The following is a 23,374-nucleotide window of genomic DNA, read 5'->3' as shown; positions in this document are numbered from 1 at the left end:
GAGGCTTTTTACTTCCTCTTCACTTTCTGCCATAAGGGTGGTGTCATCTGCATATCTGAGGTTATTGATATTTCTCCCAGCAATCTTGATTCCAGCTTGTGTTTCTTCCAGCCCAGCATTTCTCATGATGTATTCTGCATATAAGTTAAATAAGCAGGGTGACAATATACAGCCTTGACGTACTCCTTATCCTATTTGGAACCAGTCTGTTGTTCCATGTCCAGTTCTAGCTGTTGCTTCCTGACCTGCACATACAGGTTTCTCAAGAGGCAGGTCAGGTGGTCTGGTATTCCCATCTCTTTCAGAATTTTCCACAGTTTCAGGACTTCCCTGGTAGTCCAGTGGCTAAGACGCCGTGCTCCCAATGCCGGGGGCCTGGGTTCAACCCCTGGTCCGGGAACTAGACCCCACATGCCACAACTAAGGAGTTTGAATGTTGCAATGAAGACTTGACACTGCCAAATAAATAAATATATTTTAAAAAAAGAACTTTCCACAGTTTATTGTGATCCATCACTTCATGGCAAATAGATGGGGAAACAGTGGAAACAGTGGCTGACTTTAATTTGGGGGGCTCCAAAATCACTGCAGATGGTGATTGCAGCCATGAAATTAAAAGATGCTTATTCCTTGTAAAGAAAGTTATGACCAACCTAGACAGCATAGTAAAAAGCAAAGACATTTCTTTGTTAACAAACGTCAGTCTAGTCAAAGCTGTGGTTTTTCCAATAGTCATGTATGGATGTGAGAGTTGGACTATAAAGAAAGCTGAGCACCGAAGATATGATGCTTTTGAACTGTGGTGTTGGAGAAGACTCTTGAGAGTCCCTTGGACTGCAAGGAGATCCAGCCAGTCCATTCTACAGGAGATGAGTCCTGGGTGTTCATTGGAAGGGCTGATGGTGAAGCTGAAACTCCAATAATTTGGCCACCTGATGGGAAGAACTGATTCATTTGAAAAGACCCTGATGCTGGGAAAGATTGAGGGCTGGAGGAGAAGGGGACAACAGAGGATGAGATGTGATGGCATCACCAACTCAATGGACATGAGTTTGGGTATACTCTGGGAGCTGGTGATGGACAGGGAGGCCTGGCATGCTGCAGTTCATGGGGTCGCAAAGAGTTGGACACAACTGAGTGACTGATCTGAACTGAATCCCAAAATCACATAAGTCAACTCTTGCAAAGGAATACCTCATGCATCTTTTTTTTTAACTGAGTTAAAATTGCAGTTTTTAATTTCTGCTTAATTTGCTTAACCTCTGTGTGCTTCAGTTTCCTTATATGTATAATGAATTAAATAATAATATCTATTTGTTGAACAGATTAAGATAATCCAACAAGTTGCTGAATAAGTGAAATGAGATTGTCCATCTTTAGCACAGAGCCTAGTAAACATTAAGTACCCATTGTTCAATAAATATTAGCTTTCATTAGAACTGGCTACAAGTGCAGCTTAATGAGAAGTACTTAAAACACCTCATTCACTAAACCAACACCACTGGGCCCACTGCCAAATGTACCTTGGGGTGCTGTTTTGCTTTTTATTGCTATTGAAGCAATAGCTTCATGATACATGCTAAAGTGATTTAGCACAGTGTCAAGTCTTCATTGCAACATTCAAACTCTTAGTTGTGGCGTGTATGTATCAGGAATCCACGTGTGTGCTAAATCACTTTAGTCATGTCCGACTCTTTGCAATCCTATGGACTGTATCCTGCCAGGCTCCTCTGTCCATGGGATTCTCCAGGCAAGAATACTAGAGTGGGTTGCCATGCCCTCCTCCTGGGGATCTTCCTGGCCCAGGGATTGAACCCATTCTCTTGTGTCTCCTGCATTGGCAGGCAGGTTCTTTTCCACTAGTGCCACCTGGGAAGCCCCAGTAGGTGGAGATAAAAGGAAGTAACATTTTTGGAGACCTATTATGTGTTTTCAGAGAAGGCAGTGGCACCCCAGTCCAGTTCTCTTGTCTGGAAAACCCCATGGACAGAGGAGCCTGGTAGGCTGCAGTCCATGGGGTCGCTAAGAGTCGGGCACGACTGAAGCGAATTAGCAGCAGCATTATGTGTTTTAGGTCTATTATTTGATCTAGTGCTTCCATGAATTATTTAAGTCATTCTTTGTAGAAGATGTCATTTAAATCACCTTTTAAAAAGGTATCATTTTACAAAAGTGTAGGCTGAGACTCACTTATTATCAAGGTCATACAGCTTATAAATGGAGGAGCAGAAGTCAAACCCTGTCTGACTAGTATGACTGTGCCTTTTTAATTTTTAACCATCCAATCTTACTTTCTTCAACGATCTCCCTGTCTTTGGTGGTTTAGTCACTAAGTCGTGTTCGACTCTTGCGACCCCATATACTGTAGCCTGCCAGGCTCCTTTGTCCATGGGGTTCTCCAGGGAAGAATAATGGAGTGGGTTGCCATTGCCTTCTCCAGGGGATCTTCCCAACCCAGGAATCAAACTCGGGTCTCCTGCCTTGCAGGTAGATTCTTTACCAACTGAGCTACAAGGGAAGCCCATCTTTAGAACAATAGTATATACATTCCTGCTAGGTTTGAGCTATACTTGTGGCCTAAATGCCACTTTTTGTACCACAGCCTATTGCCAGATGCGTAGGTCCAATAAACATGTTTTTCTCAGTCATTTTGAATATATGATTCCTGGTTTTGGTGGCTTTCAAATCTCTCTCAGGAACCTTAATGACAGAGTGACATCTTTGAGAAATGCAAGCATGACCACTTCTGTAGCACGTTGGCTTTTTTGAGAGCCATTAAACAGAAATTATAAAAGTAAATTATAATAAGCCTGCAATAATTAAAAAACCCTCATTCAGGTAAATCCTACAAACTCCTTTTAACTTTGGAAGATAGATTCCTAATGCTACACTAAAACAAACAAAGGTAAAAGCATGCCTTTTTAACAGTTCCAAAGGAATTTTCTTTCTTAGCAACTCTGCTCAGAAAATCGATTATACACTCTTTAAAGAACCTCAGAAAAAAATCAGGCTGTGGAAAATAATGATTGCTTCCTAACGCTGGAGTAAGGTTTGCTATAGATTTGCTGCAGAATTAAGATCCTGTGTTTCCTGAAATCTTTATTGACAGTAGTGAACCAAATCAGAAGTTTTCTGAAATAATGCTTCCAGCTCTCTCAGAAATTCACCACATCAAGAAAACTCCAAAATAAAAAATGTTAAATGTCTGATAGAAGGGTTCAGGCAAATGTCCCAGAACTGCCTGAAGATATTTAGAATTCATATATAATCTTAAACATATATGAACCGGGAAAAGTACTAATAGAAACTATTCTGGTACAATAATTGAAAGTAATCATATAGTCCCTGAAAATAATAAATTGATACTATAGGGAAAGCCAGCCAACCAACATAACACACAGAATAAGTGAATGAAAAAAACTTTGCAGCCTTTCATTGCTAACGTTGTTGAATCCAGACCCCACCCTCCCTCACTCACAGTGGTCACTCTTGGTTACTATTAAAACAACTTCATACATGATCTACTCTTGTTGTTGTTCTGCCTCCTTTAAATTTTTTAGAGGGAATAAACAGTAGCTATATAACATGGTCTTGTGAGAAAACCAGAACACAAAGCCATGAAAGGAAGAATTTCACTCTGTCAGCCTGTTCAGCTTTCCCTAGGAATTCAATTACCGTATTGGCTTTTATCTGTTCCACCCAGCATCTACTGAGAATGTCAGCTATTATGGACTACCACCTAGATACGTGGCCGTTTTGTTACTTCGCGTTTATCTGAAATCCTCTCAAGGATTTCAATAAAGATTTTTTTCTGTTCCATACCACTGCCATTTGTAAGAAAGTTTTATTTTACTTGAATGAAACAGTGAGTGAAAAGAAAGTGAAGTCGCTCAGTCATGTCTGACTCTTTGCAACTCCATGGACTGTAGCCTACCAGGCTGTTCCGTCCATGGGATTTTCCAGGCGAGAGTACTGGAGTGGGTTGCCAGTGCCTTCTCCAGGAGATCTTCCTGACCCAGGGGTTGAACCCAGGTCTCCCACATTGCAAGCAGACGCTTTACCATGAGTAGTCACTTATTTTCTCAGGAATGTACTCTTCCTCTAATGTAGTCTGTGGCTACTGCTAAACATTGCTGTGACTTTCGGACACCTTTTACATACTCATAACTTCTCTGTCCCTTTCATACAATGTACTTAGTATTTTAATTTCAGTGTCTTGGAATCAAGGCTCATTCCTAGAGCTTGTTTAAAATCTGGGCTGCTTTTAATTTATGAGTAGTTTAAGATTATATATGAGTTTCTCTTTGCATTGAGTTATGAAGTAAAGACTGAGATTCAAACAATGTAATAAAAAGTCTTGTAGCATTTTCCTTTGATTCATCAATGTGATCCAGAGCCTCACGTGTACCTCTCCGTAGAAACTTTGATTTTAGGAGAATTTTTTCAGTACCCCTAACATCTTAAAACTTAGTCACTCAGACACCACCCACCTGCCCTCTGACACCTTCTTCCTGATTGAAAGAGGCATTTATGTATATGAGTCACCTCCTGCCAGCTTCACAGGAATTTCATAAAAGCAATCTGCCTACCAGCTTGGCCTGAGGACAGAAAATCACGTTTTGTATCAATGTGAAAGCCATTCTTGCTTGTGGAAAGTCACAATGGAGCACTTTTAAGACCATAACTCTCAGGATATCCAGCCTTAATCTGTTCTCTGTAATATAAAGAGTGAACTTATAAATGCTATGCGTTCAACGTTTGGTCTCAACTTCTTCCATTTTAAATAATTTTTTTGTGATTCATATTCAAGAAAGACTACATTTATATTATATATGTAATATACATATGTGTGTGTGTGTATGTATGTGTGTGTATATATATATATATAGGGCTTTCCTGGTGGCTCAGTGGTAAAAAGCCCACCTGCCAATGCAGGAGATGCGGGTTCAATCCCTGGGTCAGGAAGATCTCCTGGAGGAGGAAATGGCAACTCACTCCAGTATTCTTGCCTGAAGATCCCCATAGACAGAGGATCCTGGCAGGCTACAGTCCATGGGGTCATAAAAAGAGTGGGACACAACTCAGCAACTGAACAACAACATATATATGTATACAGATGTACGTATATAGAGAGAATATGAATGTAGGGACACTGTAGATGAATAAGTAAACATACTAACAAAACATATTGTCTTTTCATACCAATACAAAAATACTAGTGTGGGAGGATTTAGAAGGTTAGATTTTAGCACCAGGGAGACTGACCTTCACCATTCTCAACTCGGATGGGCGTCCCCAGGTACAACCTGCGGGATGTTGTCAGACGTAAGGAAACTCACCATACTAGGGATAGTAGAGGAGAGTTTGAATGTTGCATTATTTTCTGTCTTTGGTTTCAGTTCCCATCCTTGTTTACAGTGAAGTTGAAAGTAAGTGGAACTGTCTATAATAAAACCTTAGTCACCACTTGGACTTTCTGTGAAAGTACCAGTCAAATTGCAGAAATGAGAGTCATCTAGGTGAGGTCCAGTGCTAAGTTTTTTTTTTTTTTTAATATTGAGAATAAAAATAATAGCAATGGGAGAACTAGAAATAGTGTTTTAAACCATTCCTTATCAAAATCATACTATTCAGAATTTGATGAAAGCAGATTTTTAGGGTTATCTGCAGTGACTAAAACCATGGTCAAAATAAAATGTTTTATTCCCTAGGTTGTTCCTAGGGCATCTAACTGTGAATGGCAAGCAAACTAACATTCACAGAGTACAAATAAATATGAAACTCAAAATTATCTGAACGACTGGGTGGCCACTGCTGTGCTCAGCTGACTCAGGGTGGGGCATGGCCAGGGCGCTGCTCACAGGACCTAAAGAAGCACTCTGCTCCTCTCAGTCCCATTAGCATTTTACAGTGTTTCTTAGAATGCTGGTTTTACACGATCTGTAGTAACAAACTAACAAAGAAATTGTAATTTAGTGTTTGTCAGTTTTGTGTAACTTCATTAATCTCTGAAATGTTTACATGGAAACTAACACAAAGATTCTCCTTGTGTTTGCAAAGAGGGCCTTTCTAAAACCCACTCTGAAGGCTGTGCATATTTTCATCTGTATTTTCAAACAGAGAGATAAAGAACAAAGTGGTTAGGAGCTTCCTTGCCACATCAGCTGTGCCTCAGTTGAGTTCACATATGAACTCACAGCCTCCATGTTCAGACTGTTGCTGACTGTCTGATAGTTAATGATGTTATTATGAGATTTTTACATAAGACAAACAAAAACAGGTATAGGTCACAACTGATCTCTTCATCTAAGGAAATTGATTTTCATAGGTTCAGGGAATGACAAGTTTAACTCCTATTTGGAATTTATGATATTGGAAGGCTCTGTGGAAAAAGAACATGTTTCAAAGCTTTTTGAAAATTTTTAATCAATCTTGCAGAAACAAGTTAAATAATTTGATTCGTAAATTCTCTCTTCCTTAGTAATGGGATATATATATATATATATATATATGATTTTTTAAATCACTGCAGACAGTAATATAGAGCCTTTGGATTCTAGACAATTCTATCATTGACTAGACTTTCATTTTAGTTTTATGTGAAATTATATTTATAAAGAAAAAATTTTCTACTAGGGAACTGAAGAGATGTTGTCCTGGACTCCTTCTGAGGTAGTAAGAGGATTCCCATCTAGCTTATTTATTTACATCTGAAATTGGTCACCAAGAGCAAAAAACTATTTGATGACCTAAATAGAATAAATAACCTCAGTAAAGCTGAAAAAGGAAGAAAATAATGGCATCTTTCCCAACTTTAGAGTCAATCTACCAATTATAACTCAAAATTTAAATCAAGCCTAGGATTTATTATTAGAAGAATGGTCTAAAGTCATAATGTCAAACAAATGTGACTTTCTGTTTAATCATTTCAAAGACTAAAGCACTGAAGTCTGTGTTCTGTCCTTTGCCTTTGTGTATGAGAATCCCCCACGTAAGTCACACATCAGCATCTGGTGTGTGTTCCCAGTTTCTTTCCACAGGAAAGGCCCATGACAGAGCCTTTTATTAAAAATTATATATGTAAGAATAAGAAGGGCTTCTTGTAACTAGGACCCCCATTGTTGACCCTGAGCTATGAAGAGTAAGACATGAACTTTGCAAACAAGGGTAGATGCAGAATGATAACCAGGAAAGAAAACCTAGTCAAAGAAGGCACATGTCAAGCCAACTCCATCATGGAGATAAATGGCACCCTTCTGATAATTGAAAGATTGTGCCTAGAGGAAAAGGCACAAAGGGTTAAAGGTTTAGAGCACCAATGGGAGAGACCACCTGCTACTCATACAAACGAGTAGAGCAACTGTATACTTCCAGCCTATGGAGCATTCATGGCAAAGGGATGCCTGATCCTCATGGCATCGTCTCATGGGACCCTATATTTTTCCATTAGGAATTAGAAGCCACCTAAACTACCTCCACCTCCACCCTCATACCCAGCACAGCCCTGCTGTGGCAGGACTCGGTGGGGCATTGAGCATTTCTGCATTTGATACCACATTTCACAAAAAGTGAAAGGGGAATATTTTAAAGAGTATGTTAAACTTTGAGAGCAAATCTGATTTGAAGTTTACTTCTGCTTTAAGACATTTTTTGAGACATTTACAAGCAACTGAAAGGCTCATTCTAAAATGGAATGGATTGCCCCATCTTATTAGACCCCTTGGGTTGAATATAAAGTCAGTAGCTGTGGGCCATTTAACTTTTCATTAATTGACTGTGGGTTCTTTGGCTTTTAATTAATTCAAACAGATGAATAAATGAACTTCCTGTTTACAAGATAAGCTTGAAATCATGCAAGGCTGGGAGAGCAAAAGTAACAAACCACTATTTTTTTCATTAACAAATAAACAATCTAAAATCATATGTTGAAATCTGCCCTTACTGTTTCTGATTTTTATCTTACTATTTATTTGAAACTTGTAACCTTTCATAACTTTATTCACTCAAAAAGGAAAAAAATCAAGGAAGGAAGGAAATACTTCTTTAGGTAAATTAATCAGAAATAAGTAATTTTCAGATGTCTTATAAACTAGTTCCAGTATTTAAAGAGGCTTCTTTAGTATAAAATAATTCCAGGCCAAAATTCCAGAGTTTTATGAAGTTGAAGAGTTTTATGAAATGGTCTGACTGAATCAGCTATGAAAGATTAAAATAATGTATATGAATAATGTTTTTCAAATTTAATTTAAAAATTAATTTTTCCTGGTTTGGTTTTATAAATTAACATGAATAATTTAAATGATTCCTTTTTTTTTTTTTTTTGGTAGGACTCATGTCAGTCTATAGAGCAAAGTCCTGGGGGTATGAGGGCTCAGCAGTAATATGCTTATCCTTGTGATCGAAGATAGTGACCTCAGTGCAACAGTTTGAAAAATACCAGGCTTGGCCAATTCTTAAAACTTTTCCAGCTTCAGATTCTGTGATTCTCCAGTGTGATTCTCATTATTTATGATGCATTCTTAGTTCAGCCACAGGCAGAGGACTCTCTAGTCAAGTTTTGAGTGCCAAATATTTCCTGCTCTTCCCTGCTCTCTGAAGGAATGCAGAACCCCCTCCATGAAAGACTCTCTGAATCTTTCTCCTTTCCAGCTGTAGTAATATGCTTCCCACGCTCTGGCCACTGCTGCACAGTCCACACAGAGCTAATACTAGCACCCAAAGTAATGTGCATTTTTTAATTTTTATAATAATTTATTCCATTTTATATCTATCATTTTTTCCCTTTTAAACCACTTTATGTGGGTTGCCATTTCCTCCTCCAGAGGATCTTCCCAAGCCAGGGATCAAACTCATGTCTCTTACTTCTCCAGCATAGGCAGGCAGGTTCTTTACCACTGGCGCCACCTGGGAAGCCCCAGTGTTAAACATTCTTGTGATCATTTTAAGTCTTTTTTTTTTAGATTTAGGTTAAAGTATTAAAATTCTATCATGATTTTTATGTTTCGGACAGTGCTCTTTACACAGATTACATCATCCAAAACTTACAACCCTATGAAATAGGTATTGAAACACAGTGTTTTTGAAATAAGAAAATTGAGGGTTAAGTAAAGACACTTGCCAGTGTGAAAAATTACTTAGTGTACTTGGAGTTGGGATTCAAGCCCAGGAACCTTCCCTCCAGAAACCACACTATTATTTTTCTGAATAGCCTCACAATTAAAATATTGTCAGAAAGTCAGAGGAAGTCATCCTGGTAGCTTGACTTGGCTTGAAGTCTTTGTCAGATGTTAGACCATTTCTATTTCTGGTCTCGTCAAGACAACTGGCCTTTTCTCTCCATCTTTAGAGCTTCTATTCTTCTTTTTGCTTTTACTGCTGTTTCAAAGAAGCTGGACTGGTCCAAATAATTTTTTCTCAATTTCAGTTCCAACTTTGGCTAAAGAATTGCACTTCTGCTTCAGCTCAAACTACCCTAAATTTCAATTCAGGAGCATCCATTCATTCATTTATTTATTCAACAAATATTTATGAGTAGCTACTACATATCAGGCAGTGGGCAGTCTTCATACAGGCCGAGTCCTTGCTCTCATGTTCCTTACGTTCAGTGGGAGTGCTGCTAAGTCACTTCAGTCGTGTCCGACTCTGTGCGACCCCATAGACTGCAGCCCACCAGGCTCCCCCGTCCCTGGGATTCTCCAGGCAAGAACACTGGAGTGGGTTGCCATTTCCTTCTCCATCAGTGGGAGTAGACAACGATAAACAAACATATGGCACAACACATTAGGCATGACAGTGCTGCAGAGAATAGTGGAGGGGAGAGGGGATAGCAAAGTATGGGCCTCGGGGTGCGGCTGTGTTGTTGCAAAGTTTAAAAGGAGGGCCAGGGAACGCTGCTTCAATAAGGTAATATTTGAGCAGAGACATAAAAGAAATGTAAATCAAAAATGTGCCTGTATGGGGAAAAGAGAACAGCAAGAACAAAGGCCCAGATGCCGGAAGAAGCTTAGAGTTTTTCCCTGACAATGAGAGAGCCTGTGGGCTAGAGCTGAGAAAAATGAGTTGATGCGTGAAATTGCTTGACTCATCTGTAAGTCGTTCAAGAATGTCATTTGACTTTAAAAATATAAATCGTTTCCCAGAAAACTTATTTTAGACAATATTAATATTTTTATACATTGCTTAGGACTTTAAAGAGAATTTTCTCAGATATTATCTCATTTTCTCCTTAAAACTTCTATGACTGACTGGTAAGTCTAATTTGATTATCCCAGCAACTACCATAGGACATAAAATATAGTAGGCACTCAGTCAATGTATATTGAATTAATAAGTTGAGTTATGGAATCAATGGGACAACTTTGTCAACCTTATCATATTCATTTTTATGGACTACTGATTGGGTTATGGAGAAGGCAATGGCACCCCACTCCAGTACTCTTGCCTGGAAAACCCCATGGACAGAGGAGCCTGGTAGGCTGCAGTCCATGGGGTCGCTAAGAGTTGGGCACAACTGAGCAACTTCACTGTCAGTTTTCACTTTCATGCATTGGAGAAGGAAATGGCAACCCACTCCAGTGTTCTTGCCTGGAGAATCCCAGGGACGGGGGAGCCTGGTGGGCTGCCGTCTATGGGGTCACACAGAGTCGGACACGACTGAAGTGACTTAGCAGCAGCAGGAGATTGGGTTATAATGTAGGGAAGCCTTAGAAGCTATGGTGATGTCTCAGGTCATTTGCCTCCACCATAATATATATGTGTATTTATTTTTTGTGGTAATTTATGCTTTTTCTATCTAACTCTTCCATTAAGTTCTTCAGCACTTTTTCCTGTAGTTAGTTTCCATAACTTCAAATTTATCTAATCTGCCATATTCTTGGAATTCATTTCATAACACTTATCAGAACCTATAATGTAAAAGTGATTCTAAGTGAGAGCATGAAACTTTTTTTAATAAGTTCAATATTATTCATGCTTCCTATTGTTTTGACTTCATCTTTTTTATTTATACATTTACAGTTAGTCTCTAGTCGACTAAGTTGCTAAGCAAAGTATACACTTGTGTCTTTTACCCTAGCTTTCATTTAAAAAAAAGAAAAAGAAAATTTATAGAGTATTTCAATCCAAAGCCACCAGACAGGTTCCATGGTCTGATCTAAAGCCACACTCCGAGTTTCTGTGCTGGGTCACACTGGACCTTGTTACCTGAAGCACCCACAGGTTATCTGAGCTCTACTTCAGTACAGTTCAGTTGCTCAGTCGTGTCCGACTCTTTGCTACCCCATGAATTGCAGCATGCCAGGCCTCCCTGTCCATCACCAACTCCCAGAGTTCACTCAAACTCACGTCCATCAAGTCAGTGATGCCATCCAGACATCTCATCCTCTGTCATCCCCTTTTTCTCCTGCCCCCAATCTCTCCCAGCATCAGGGTCTTTTCCAATGAGTCAGCTCTTCGCATGAAGTGGCCAAAGTACTGGAGTTTCAGCTTCAGCATCAGTCCTTCCAAAGAACACCCAGGACTGATCTCCTTCAGAATGGACTGGTTGGATCTCCTTACAGTCCAAGGGACTCTCAAGAGTCTTCTCCAACACCACAGTTCAAAAGCATCAATTCTTTGGTGCTCAGGCTTCTTCACAGTCCAACTCTCACATCCATACATGACCACTGGAAAAACCATAGCCTTGACTAGACGGACCTTTGTTTGCAAAGTAATGTCTCTGCTTTTGAATATGCTATCTAGGTTGGTCATAACTTTCCTTCAAAGGAGTAAGCGTCTGTTAATTTCACGGCTGCAATCACCATCTGCAGTGATTTTGGAGCCCAAAAAAATAGTCTGACACTGTTTCCACTGTTTCCCCATCTATTTCCCATGAAGTGATGGGACCAGATGCCATGATCTTAGTTTTCTGAATGTTGAGCTTTAAGCCAACATTTCACTCTCCTCTTTCACTTTCATCAAGAGGCTTTTTAGTTCCTCTTCACTTTCTGCCATAAGGGTGGTATCATCTACATACCTGAGGTTAATGATATTTCTCCTGGCAATCTTAATTCCAGCTTGTGTTTCTTCCAGCCCAGAGTTGCTCATGATGTACTCTGCATATAAGTTAAATAAACAGGGTGACAATATACAGCCTTGACATACTCCTTTTCCTATTTGGAACCAGTCTGTTGTTCCATGTCCAGTTCTAACTGTTGCTTCCTGACCTGCATATAGATTTCTCAAGAGGCAGGTCAGGTGGTCTGGTATTCCCATCTCTTTCAGAATTTTCCACAGTTTATTGTGATCCACACAGTCAAAGGCTTTGGCATAATCAATAAAGCAGAAATAGATGCTTTTCTGGAACTCTCTTGCTTTTTCCATGATCAGCGGATGTTGGCAATTTGATCTCTGGTTCCTCTACCTTTTCTAAAACCAGCTTGAACATCTGGAAGTTCACGGTTCACATATTAATGAAACCTGGCTTGGAGAATTTTGAGCATTACCTTACTAGTGTGTGAAATGAATGCAATTGTGTGGTAGTTTGAGCATTCTTTGGCATTGCCCTTCTTTGGGATTGGAATGAAAACTGACCTTTTCCAGTCCTGCCTGCTGTGTTTTCTAAATTTGCTGGCATATTGAGTGCAGCACTTTCACAGCATCATCTTTCAGGATTTGAAATAGCTCAACTGGAATTCCATCACCTCCACTAGCTTTGTTCGTAGTGATGCTTTCTAAGGCCCACTTGACTTCACATTCCAGGATGTCTGGCTCTCGGAGAGTCATCACACCATCATGATTATCTGGGTCGTGAAAATCTTTTTTGTACAGTTCTGTATTCTTGCCACCTCACAATGGACTACTACTCAGCCATAAATAAAGAGTGAAATCTTGCCATTTTCAGCAACTTCTATGAACTTGGAGGGTATTGGGTTTAGTGAAGTAGCTCAGACAGAGGAGGACAAATACTGTATGTTTTCACTTATATGTGGAATCTTAAAAATAAAACAAATGAGTATAACAAAACAGAAACAAACTTATAGATACAGAAAACATACTAGTGGTTACCAGAGGGGAGAGGGGTGGAGGAAAGGTCAAGAAAAGGGAAGGGAATTAAGAGGTATATATATAAGTATGTAATGTACAGCACAGGGAATATAGCTAATATTTTATCATAACTTTAAATGGAGTATAAGCTATAAAAATATCAAATTACTGTGTTGTACATCTGAAACTAATATAACATTGTAAATCAACTCTTCAGTGAAAAAGGGGATAGGGAAGGTCTCACCGAGGGGATGATATTTAAGCAGAGATCTAGTAGAGGTGAGGAAGTAAACCACATGAATATCTGAGCAAAGTATATCTTTGAAGAGGAAATAGCAAGACTAAGGACCTTGAAGTGAGAATAAACTTGGTATGCTCCAGGAACAGCATACAGATGAGTAAATCCACAGCTGGGTGCATAGAAGGGAGGATGATAGAAGATAAGGTCTAAGGCAAGTTCCAAATACCATAGGAATTTTTGAATATCGACTGTCACTGCATCCCAACAGTTCCTGATGTGTTTACTTAATCCGTTTCTGGACACTTTTCTTAAAGTCAGTGTAAAGGATATGGGACATCTGTTGGAAATATTTTGGGTAGAGTAATTCATATAATGCTCTTTCAATAAAATTTAGGAAAAAAAACATGAAGACAACAGTACTCACAATTGCACAGTCTTTTGGTTTTTGAGGTGAAATTCACATACATAAAACTACCATGTTAAAGTAATTCAATGGCATTAGTACATTCACAGTGCTGTTCAACCACCACCTCTATCTGGTACAAAACACTTTCATCACCCCAAAAGGAAAACCCACACCCATTAAGGAGTTCTTTTTTTTTTTTTTTTTTTTTTTTTTTTTTTTTTTTTTTTTTTTTTTTTTTTTTTTTTAAATTTTATTTTATTTTTAAACTTTACATAATTGTATTAGTTTTGCCAAACATCAAAATGAATCCACCACAGGTATACATGTGTTCCCCATCCTGAACCCTCCTCCCTCCTCCCTCCCCATACCATCCCTCTGGGTCGTCCCAGTGCACTAGCCCCAAGCATCCAGTATCGTGCATCGAACCTGGACTGGCAACTCGTTTCTTACATGATATTTTACATGTTACAATGTCATTCTCCCAAATCTTCCCACCCTCTCCCTCTCCCACAGAGTCCATAAGACTGTTCTAATAATTTCTCCCTCCCTCCCTCTGCAGCGCCAGTCCACTTTCCATCACCATAGATTTACCTGTTCTGGGTGCTTCATGTAAATGGAATCATATAGTATGTGACCTTTTATGCCTGGCTTCTTTCACTTAGTGTTAATGTTTTCAGGATTCATCCATATTGTAGCATGTATCAGCACTTCATTCCTTGTTATGGCTGTATAATGTTCCGTTGTATATATGAACTGCAATTGGTTTACCTGTTCATCTACTAATGAACACCTGGGTGGTTTCTGCCTTTTGGCTACTGTGAATGCTGCTGCTATCAACAAGTGTGTACAAATATTTCTCTAAAAACCTGTTTTCAGTTCTTTTGGATATAAAGTGAGGATCATAATTGCTGAGTCATATGATAATTCTATATTTTACTTTTTGAGATACCACCAAACTGTTCTCCACAATAGCTGAATTGTATAGTCCCATGGCAGTCTGATTCTTAAGACATATCTATCCTCAGGACGGGGGAGCCTGGTGGGCTGCTGTCTCTGGGGTCACACAGAGTCGGACACGACTGAAGTGACTTAGCAGCAGCAGCAGCAGCATCCTCTATAATCACTTGCCTCCTCAACACCTTAACTTCCCTAGGTTGAAGCTGATTACCTTAGGTGGCAATCTGATTAACTGGTTCTCCCAACTCAAGCTGAAGGGGGACTTTTATTAGAAAAACTAAGGAAAATAAAATTGATAAAGACAAAACATGAAAACTTCTAAAGGCTACCATCTGTGTTGTATAATTTCTTACCCAGATTACTCCAGGCATGATGAAGTACTTTGGGGTCAACCCAGTGGGGTGGATTCTGTGATCCTATATATTTCTTTTTGTTTTCTAGAATATTTTTGATTTTAGAATTCACAGTACCTATTATTTATGTGGCTTATAAAATCAATAGCTGAATGCCTACTGTATACCAAGAATTTTGTTATATAGTGGATATCAAAGGTTTCATATTCTCAGAGAAAAGCATGCCTCTAAGTAAGTGAAAACTTGTGTTGAGCTATTTGAAATCAAGGAATAAGACAGTGATTCTTAGAGTGTGGCATAATGTCACCTCCAGCAGAATCATCTAGGATGCTTTGGCCTGCTTCAGCGCTATAGTTCAGAATCTCTGGTTAGATTCCTGGGCTGCTGCTGCTGCTGCTGCTAGGTCGCTTTGGTCGTGCCCAACTCTGTGCGACCCCATAGATGGCAGCCCACCAGGCTCTGCTGTCCCTGGGATTCTCCAGGCAAGAACACTGGAGTGGGCTGCCCTTTCCTTCTCCAATGCATGAAAGTGAAAAGTGAAAGTGAAGTCGCTCAGTCGTGTCCAACTGGCAGCGACCCCATGGACTGCAGCCCAAGCTCCTCTGTCCATGGGAGTTTCCAGGCAAGAGTACTGGAGTGGGGTGCCATTGCCTTCTCCAAGATTCCTGGGTTAGAATCCAGAAATCTGCATTTTATTAAGCTTTTAAGATTATCTTCATGTGTTTAGAAGTTTGAGAAGTACTGAAATAGGGAATGCTTTTATTTTAGCACTTTTTTTAACAAATAATTTGAAAATAATGTTTTATAATAACTTTTTGGATATGAAATATGTTCAAATTAATTCAAGATTAAAAACAGTTTATGAAAATAAAATAGCAAAAGAATGTTCCACAATATTATTGTCAAGTCTTTATGAGTTTACTGCACTATGAGATCAATCAGAAATTCATTAGTGTCCCCATTCAATAAAGTTACTTGTCCCTCTCCTCCCCCTTACAACATGCTAGACTTCAGTAGTGAAAAGTGAACTGGACAGAGACACTACCTCATGGAATTTATAGTCCAGCTTTACTAAAACCCAAAATGTATTTGGTGGGGATAGGAGTGGTAACTAGTTATCAGAGTTTTTTTTTTAAAGTATTTACCACTTTCACCTCTTAGGCAGAACAGATAATGCTACTTAAGGGGTTTCCAACATAACTCTGCAACTGTTAAAGGAAACTTAATTTGCTCTGGAACAGTAGTACATGGTTTGAGATGCTTTAGTCCCTTCATATGGAATCCTACACCTCTCCATCCTTTTCTGCTTTGCTGCTGGAAGCAAGTATTTTAAATTACTAAGGTTTAAAAATTATGTTTATTACAACACATAAAAACCTTTTCTGTATAATTGAATGAGTGAGGTACAACTTACAGTTGCCTAAAGGTGCTGAGAACTAGCTTTTATTTTTATTTCTTTTTTGAAATAGTACATTAGCATTTTGACTATTTGGGTATACAGCCATAAGCTAAATAGAATAAGTATAACAATTTCAAATGAATGCTTAATGAGAATGGTACTTAACTTGTTTTCTGTTTTCCTACTCATGTCATTATTTGCCAATTTCAGCCCAATAAATTTTCTAGTAAACCATCTCTCATGTGTATGATTTAGAGGTTATATAATTTTGCTCTGGACAGTTTAGGTACAATTAATGAATAATTCAAGATGACTGTGTTACTGTCCTTTCCTTGGATTCCATAAAAACCATTGTCATTATTCTTTTACTACAATACAAACAATAAAATACATGAACTGCCTTATGATCCAGCAATCCCACTGCTGGGCATACACACTGAGGAAACCAGAAGGGAAAGAGACACATGTACCCCAATGTTCATCGCAGCACTGTTTATAATAGCCAGGACATGGAAGCAACCTAGATGCCCATCAGCAGATGAATGGATAAGAAAGCTGTGGTACATATACACAATGGAGTATTACTCAGCCATTAAAAAGAATACATTTGAATCAGTTCTAATGAGATGGATGAAACTGGAACCTATTATGCAGAGTGAAGTAAGCCAGAAAGAAAAACACCAATACAGTATACTAACGCATATATATGGAATTTAGAAAGATGGTAACAATAACCCTGTGTACGAGACAGCAAAAGAGACACGGATGTATAGATCAGTCTTATGGACTCTGTGGGAGAGGGAGAGGGTGGGGAGATTTGGGAGAATAGCACTGAAACATGTATAATATCATGTATGAAACGAGTCGCCAGTCCAGGTTCGATGCACAGTACTGGATGCTTGGGGCTGGTGCACTGGGACGACCCAGAGGGAGGGTATGGGGAGGGAGGAGGAAGGAGGGTTCAGGATGGGGAACACGGGTATACCTGTGGCGGATTCATTTCGATATTTGGCAAAACTAATACAATATTGTAAAGTTTAAAAATAAAATAAAATTTAAAAAAAAATACATGAACATTTTGTTGGAGGATAAAGGATTCACTAAGGGTTTCCTAGGTGGCTCAGTTGATAAAGAATCTGCCTGCAATGCAGGAGACCTGGGTTCGATCCCTGGGTTGAGGAAGATCCCCTGCAGGAGGGCATGGCAATCCACTCCAGTCTTCTTGCCTGGAGAATCCCATGGACAGAGGAGCCTGGCGGGCTACAGTCCATGGGGTCACAAAATGTCAGACACGACTGAGTGACTGAGCACACAAGGTCACTAAGAAAGAAATGCACAGCACTGTAAAAGTTGCTATAATACAGCTACATGGGCCATATTCCTCTTTTGTTTAAAATCTTCAGTGCTGACAAGGTGTGCGTGCTCAGTCATGTCTGTTTGCAACTCCATGGACTGTAGCCCATCAGGTTCCTCTGTCCATGAAATTTTCCAGGCAAGAATACAGGAGCAAGTCGCCATTTCCTTCTCCAGGGAATCTTCCTGACCCAGGGATCCAACCCACATCTCCTGTGTCTCCTGCATTGGCGGGCAGATTCTTTACCACTGAGCCATCTGAAGCCCCGGTGCTGATTAGACAACTCCAAAAGTGCCAAGGCTCAATTTTAAAATATCATTTAAAATTTTAGGCATATGTCTGACTTTACACCAAGTGAACAACAGTGAGAAATAGAAGATGGAATTTTGTGACAGGATAATAAAGAACTTTTAAGGTGACAGAGGAAAGGATGAAAAATTCCACTCATAGGCTTAAAACTCCACTTCTGAGTGCTAGGATTAAGGTCATGTATCCATGTTCTCATTTGATCTTCATGCCAAACCCATGAATATCTCTGATGTTTGTGTGTATGTGTACATAGATCGAGAGATACAGGAGTTTATATAAATTAGCTGCCCAATTGTTTTTGTTTACTTTAGCAGATCTAGCTACATTATACATATTTATATTATAATTAGTATTTGGTTGATTAAGAAAATATTAACTCTAAAAATTCTGTGCTGAAACATACTTTTGCCTATTGCTGAAAAACCATATTAAACACTAAAATTTCTTTCCCAGCCTTAATTTGGTCACCAACTACTTATGTTAACTATCAAAAGATAAAATAGGTCAAAATATAATTTAGGAAGCCCAGATAAGAAACAAAAAGCTAGCAGATAATTCCCCAAAGAATGTCACACATGTAATGAATCCTAACATAAATCTCCATATAAAACTCTTTTGCAGTTATTTTTTATAAATTTGTCTTTCCTATTTGCTTTAATTGATATGTTCATTTTGTTAAATAAATTTGGAGAAAAATCCAAAGATATATAAAATCTCCCATTTTACTCAGTTCTCAAACCCCTGTTTCTTTAAATTAGATCTTTTTTATTTTTTTTTTTTTGCCTTCAACTAGATCTTTTAATGCCTGTAACTGCTTTTGGCTTTATAGAATGAGGCCTCAAAAAACTAAGTTAGTGGGGTAGCATAGAGATTCAAATTTGGAAAAATAATTTTGGAAATAGTCAAATTTTTGTGTTAAATTGTATTCAAATACAATTCTCTTATAATGTTTATTGGATATTATGTTCCCTATTAATACTTTTATTTGCTATTGTTTAGTTGCTAAGTCTGGTCCAACTCTTTTGTGATCCCATTGGCTGTAGCCCATCAGGCTCCTCTGTCAATGGGATTTCCCAGGCAAGAATACTGGAGTGGGTTACCATTTCCTTCTCCAGGGAATCTTCCCAACCCTGGACTGAACCCATCTCCTGCATTGACAGGCAGATTTTTTACTACTGAGCCACCAGGGAAGCCCAGTACTTTTATAAGCAGTTTCAGATTTGCTCAGAAATTGTTTTGCTTGGTAAGAGTAAGCAGAATTATTTTCTCCTGAGGAAATGGTTACTTCATTGCTATATAAATATGTATTGATACATAGGGCAGGATTTATATTAGACAAAAAAAAGGAAACAATCTGAATGTACAACAGTAGTATAAAATGGGTAAATAAATTATAATGTATGCATTTGATATAATATTCAGCATCCATTAAAACCAATAGATTAAAAATTTTGGATTTGAATGGTTAATGTGATGAGAGAAAGCTCGTGATATACTGTTAAATGGGAAAGGCAAAATTCAAACTTGTATTTTATATTATAATTGATACAGTTCTAATTTTTACTTTATGCCTCTAATTTCACTGAGCTATACATCTGTATATCTGAGTATATGTTGTTGTTTTTGTTTTAGTCTCTAAGTCATGTCCAGCTCTTTGCAACCCTGTGGACAGTAGCCTTCCAGGCCACTCGGTCCATGGGATTTCTCAGGCAAGAATACTAGAATGGGTTGCGATTCCTCCTCCAGGGGATCTTCCTGATCCAGGGATTGAACCTGGTGTCCTGCACTGGCAGGTCGATTCTTTACCACTGAGCCACCAGGGAAGCTTATGAAATGTGTGGATGGGTGTGTGTGTGTGTGTATATATATATATATGCATCTATTTTATTGCGGTAAAAAAACAGAGAACACAAAGAAGACATACAGATAGCCAGCACACACGGGAAAAGATGTTCAGCGTCACTAATCATCAGGGAAATGCAAACAAAACCACAATGAGATCTCACTTCAGAATAGCTAGGACAAGGACAAGAAATTACAAGTGCTGGAAAGGATGTGGATGAAAAAGAACGCCTGTATATTGTTTGTGGGGTTTTAAATTGGTGCAGCCACTATGGAAAACAGTATAAACCTTCCTCAAAAAATTAAAAATAGAACTACCATATCTCTCAGCAATTTCACTTTTGAGTATTTACCCAAAGAAAGCAAAATCACTAATTAAAAAACCCTATTTTCATTGTAGTATTGTTTATAACAGCCAAGATATAGAAGCAAGCTAAGGTCCATCAATAGACGAATGGATAAAGATGTAGTGTGTACATACAGTAGAATATTTGCCATTTAAAAAAAGAGTGAAATCTTGCCATGGGACATCATGGATGGGTCTAGAGGGTATTATGCTCAGTGAAGTAAATAAACAGAGAAAGATAAATACCATATGATCTCACTTATATGTAGAATGTAAAAAACAAACAAAATAAAACAAAAACAGACTCATAGATAAGAGAACAAATGGGTAGTTGCCAAAAAGAAGAAGTTTGAGGGAATGAGTGAAATTAAGGTAATAGGTAAGTGAAATTAAGAGTACAAACTGCTGATTATAAAATAATTAAGTCATGGGGATGTAATTTACATAAATATGCATAAGAAATTTGGTCAGTAATACTCTAATGACTTTGTATGGGCACAGATGGTTCCTAGACTTCAGGTTTGATCATTTCATACTGTATTTAAATGTCAAATTACTATTTTATATTCCTGAAGCTAACATAATATTGTTTGTCAGCCCTATTTCAAATAAAAAATAAGTAGATAAGAAATATACAATATACAGATACAGTTATCAATAATATAATGCACATAATTACATTAATATGTAATATATTGCTGATAATTATATGAACACCTAATATTTTATGCCACTTTTTAAAAAGTTTATCAGACATTCCTGCATATATTACATCTTCTACATTCCTCATCACAGTTCTCTGAACTAGGTAATTGTCTCCACTTTAACAAATGAAGGGTAAAGTTCAGATAGATTTGTATTATCTACCACTAACAATAACAACAACAAATTCGTAGTAGTAATTGTAGCAGCAGCAATAAGAAAGGAGTGGCAACTAGTAATTGTTGAACACATGCAGTTGTGAGAGGGTCTCTGAATAAAATGAGTATCTGTTTATCCCCCCAAAAGATTCAGGTCATGAGCATGAGGGGGCGGGGCTTCCAGGTATCAGACACTAGGAAGAGAAAAGATTCTGTTGTGGGTCCAGCTGTACTATGGAAGGGTAGGGAAAGATTTAGAGTGGTAGGCTAAAAAGAGTACCTAACTTGGATCAGGTGATGTATGTCCTTAACCTAGGACCTACCAACTAATTTTATCTGTGAAAACAGGTAAATTGGTTCTCCTGACTTTCTTCGTGTATAATATAAGAATTAACTAAGATCCTTTACAAGTCTACCATTTAGAGTTACTTTTTGCTTCCTTTAGGTGGGCACTGAACTACCATAGTCTGGGGAACAGGAAGAGAAGGAATATAAGAATGTGAATTTGAATAAGAATTAGAAAGAAAAGGAGAAAGAGAAGTCCATTAAAATATTCATAGCATGATACTTTATACGATATAATAATTAAACCTCAAAATAGCTTTACCTGTCATTAGTAGAAAGTTTGTTTATCTGTTTTCCAATGAAAGGGCAAATTAGAAATTTACTTTACCATGATACCCATATTTGAAGAATAATCACTATCTTTGGGGAATCTAAGACTTACACATTGAAAAGAATTGGATTTTGAAGACCAAAGATGTATCTGAGAAACAACTATCTGTTTCTTTTAATATGTTTTTACATAGTTTCACTTTAAAAGAATATCTTTTTTTTTTACAGTTGGTGAATTACATCCCCTAAAGGGTAAAATGAGATGTATTTTATGTATTAGATACTAGTTCCTTCGAACATGAAGAATAAACTTTTCATTTAACTTCCTTTTTCTAACTGACACTTTTTGCTGATTTACTGCATCTAAAGAATAAATGTATAAGTATATAATTATGTAATCTCAGAACCATCTTGCTAGTTGGAAGGTGGTAAAAAAAACCTACTTTCCATGATTTAACTCTTTCATGCCTAAAGGAGTATTTTTACCTTTTGACTGCTAACGGAAGATATCTTCTCAAAGCGATTCTCTACCTGATATGTTTTTTTAATTATGTATTTCAGGCCCTGCTTGATACTCAGAATCTTTTGCGTGCACAAATCACAAATTTTACTTTCAACCTGGGATTTTCGGGGAAATTTTACCATACAGGTAAGAGAGAGATTAACTATCCCCGTAGTTAGCCTCTCTGACCACTCTCTTTAAAACTGTGACCCCCTCCTCTTCAGACCTTCTTGGGTCTCTCCACTATTTTATTTTCTTCATATTACTCAATTTCATTTAACTTATTTTTTCACCTTTACAGAATGTTAATAGCTTGAAAGTTTATTCACCATGTTATTATTTAATGGCCTTTTCTCTATTGAACTATAATTTACAGACATAAAACTGTATAAGTAATAAATATGGTGCTCAATGGATTTCACCAAGTGTACAGAGCTGTGTACCCAGATCAAGAAAGAGGTTCTACCAGAATCTACACACCCTCTCCCTTGGGCTGCTTTATAGTCCTTCACTTCCCACCAAGAAAACCACTATCCTGGCTTCTAACATCATAAATTAGTTTGCCTGGCTTTAAGATGTGTATAAAAAGAATCATATAAATGGACTCTTCTATATATAGCTTGTTTTGTCTAACATTATTTTGGTTTTGCAGATATTATTGTGTAGGGTTGTATTTCTTTCAACTTTATTTTTCTGTAGTATTGCACTGTTTGAATTTAACAAATTTATTTATTCCATTCTGTTCCAGTGTGGATGGTTGGGTTGTTTTCAATCTTTGCCTTTCATTTTTTTGGAATAGTCATGTTAAGAATGTTTTAAACACAACTATTGTTAAAAATATTTGTCCTTCAGAGGACAATTTTTTTCTGTTGTTTATCAACCAGTAGAATTGCTGGTTATATGGTATACTTATGATCAGCTTTAGTAGAAAATACCAAACAGTTTTTCAAAGTGGTGATATCAATTTATATTTCCAATACTATGTGAGTTTTCCTGTTGTTTTATATTCCTCCAAGTATTAAATATTATTATCTTATTATTTTAGCCTTCTAGTGGGCATGTCAGATCAGTTCAGTTGCTCAGTCGTGTCCGACTCTTTGCGACCCCATGAATCACAGCACGCCAGGTCTCCGTGTCTATCACCAACTCCTGGAGTTCACTCAAACT

General features: G+C 38.0%; 1 protein-coding gene across 1 annotated transcript in view; it reads left to right on the top strand.

The window, feature by feature from the left end:
* The window catches only part of NDST3 (N-deacetylase and N-sulfotransferase 3), a 114,719-nt gene that overhangs the window by 45,317 nt on the left and 46,028 nt on the right, over positions 1-23,374 (top strand). The window contains exon 3 of the mRNA NM_001077961.3: positions 22,267-22,354. Within this exon, the coding sequence (NP_001071429.2) occupies positions 22,267-22,354 (88 nt within the window). The remainder of the gene's footprint in view (positions 1-22,266; positions 22,355-23,374) is intronic.

Source organism: Bos taurus, chromosome 6 (assembly GCF_002263795.3).
Source record: "Bos taurus isolate L1 Dominette 01449 registration number 42190680 breed Hereford chromosome 6, ARS-UCD2.0, whole genome shotgun sequence".
Taxonomy (NCBI): Eukaryota; Metazoa; Chordata; class Mammalia; order Artiodactyla; family Bovidae; genus Bos; species Bos taurus.
The sequence above is the reverse complement of the archived record's forward strand: the minus strand, read 5'-3'. Positions and strand labels throughout refer to the sequence as shown.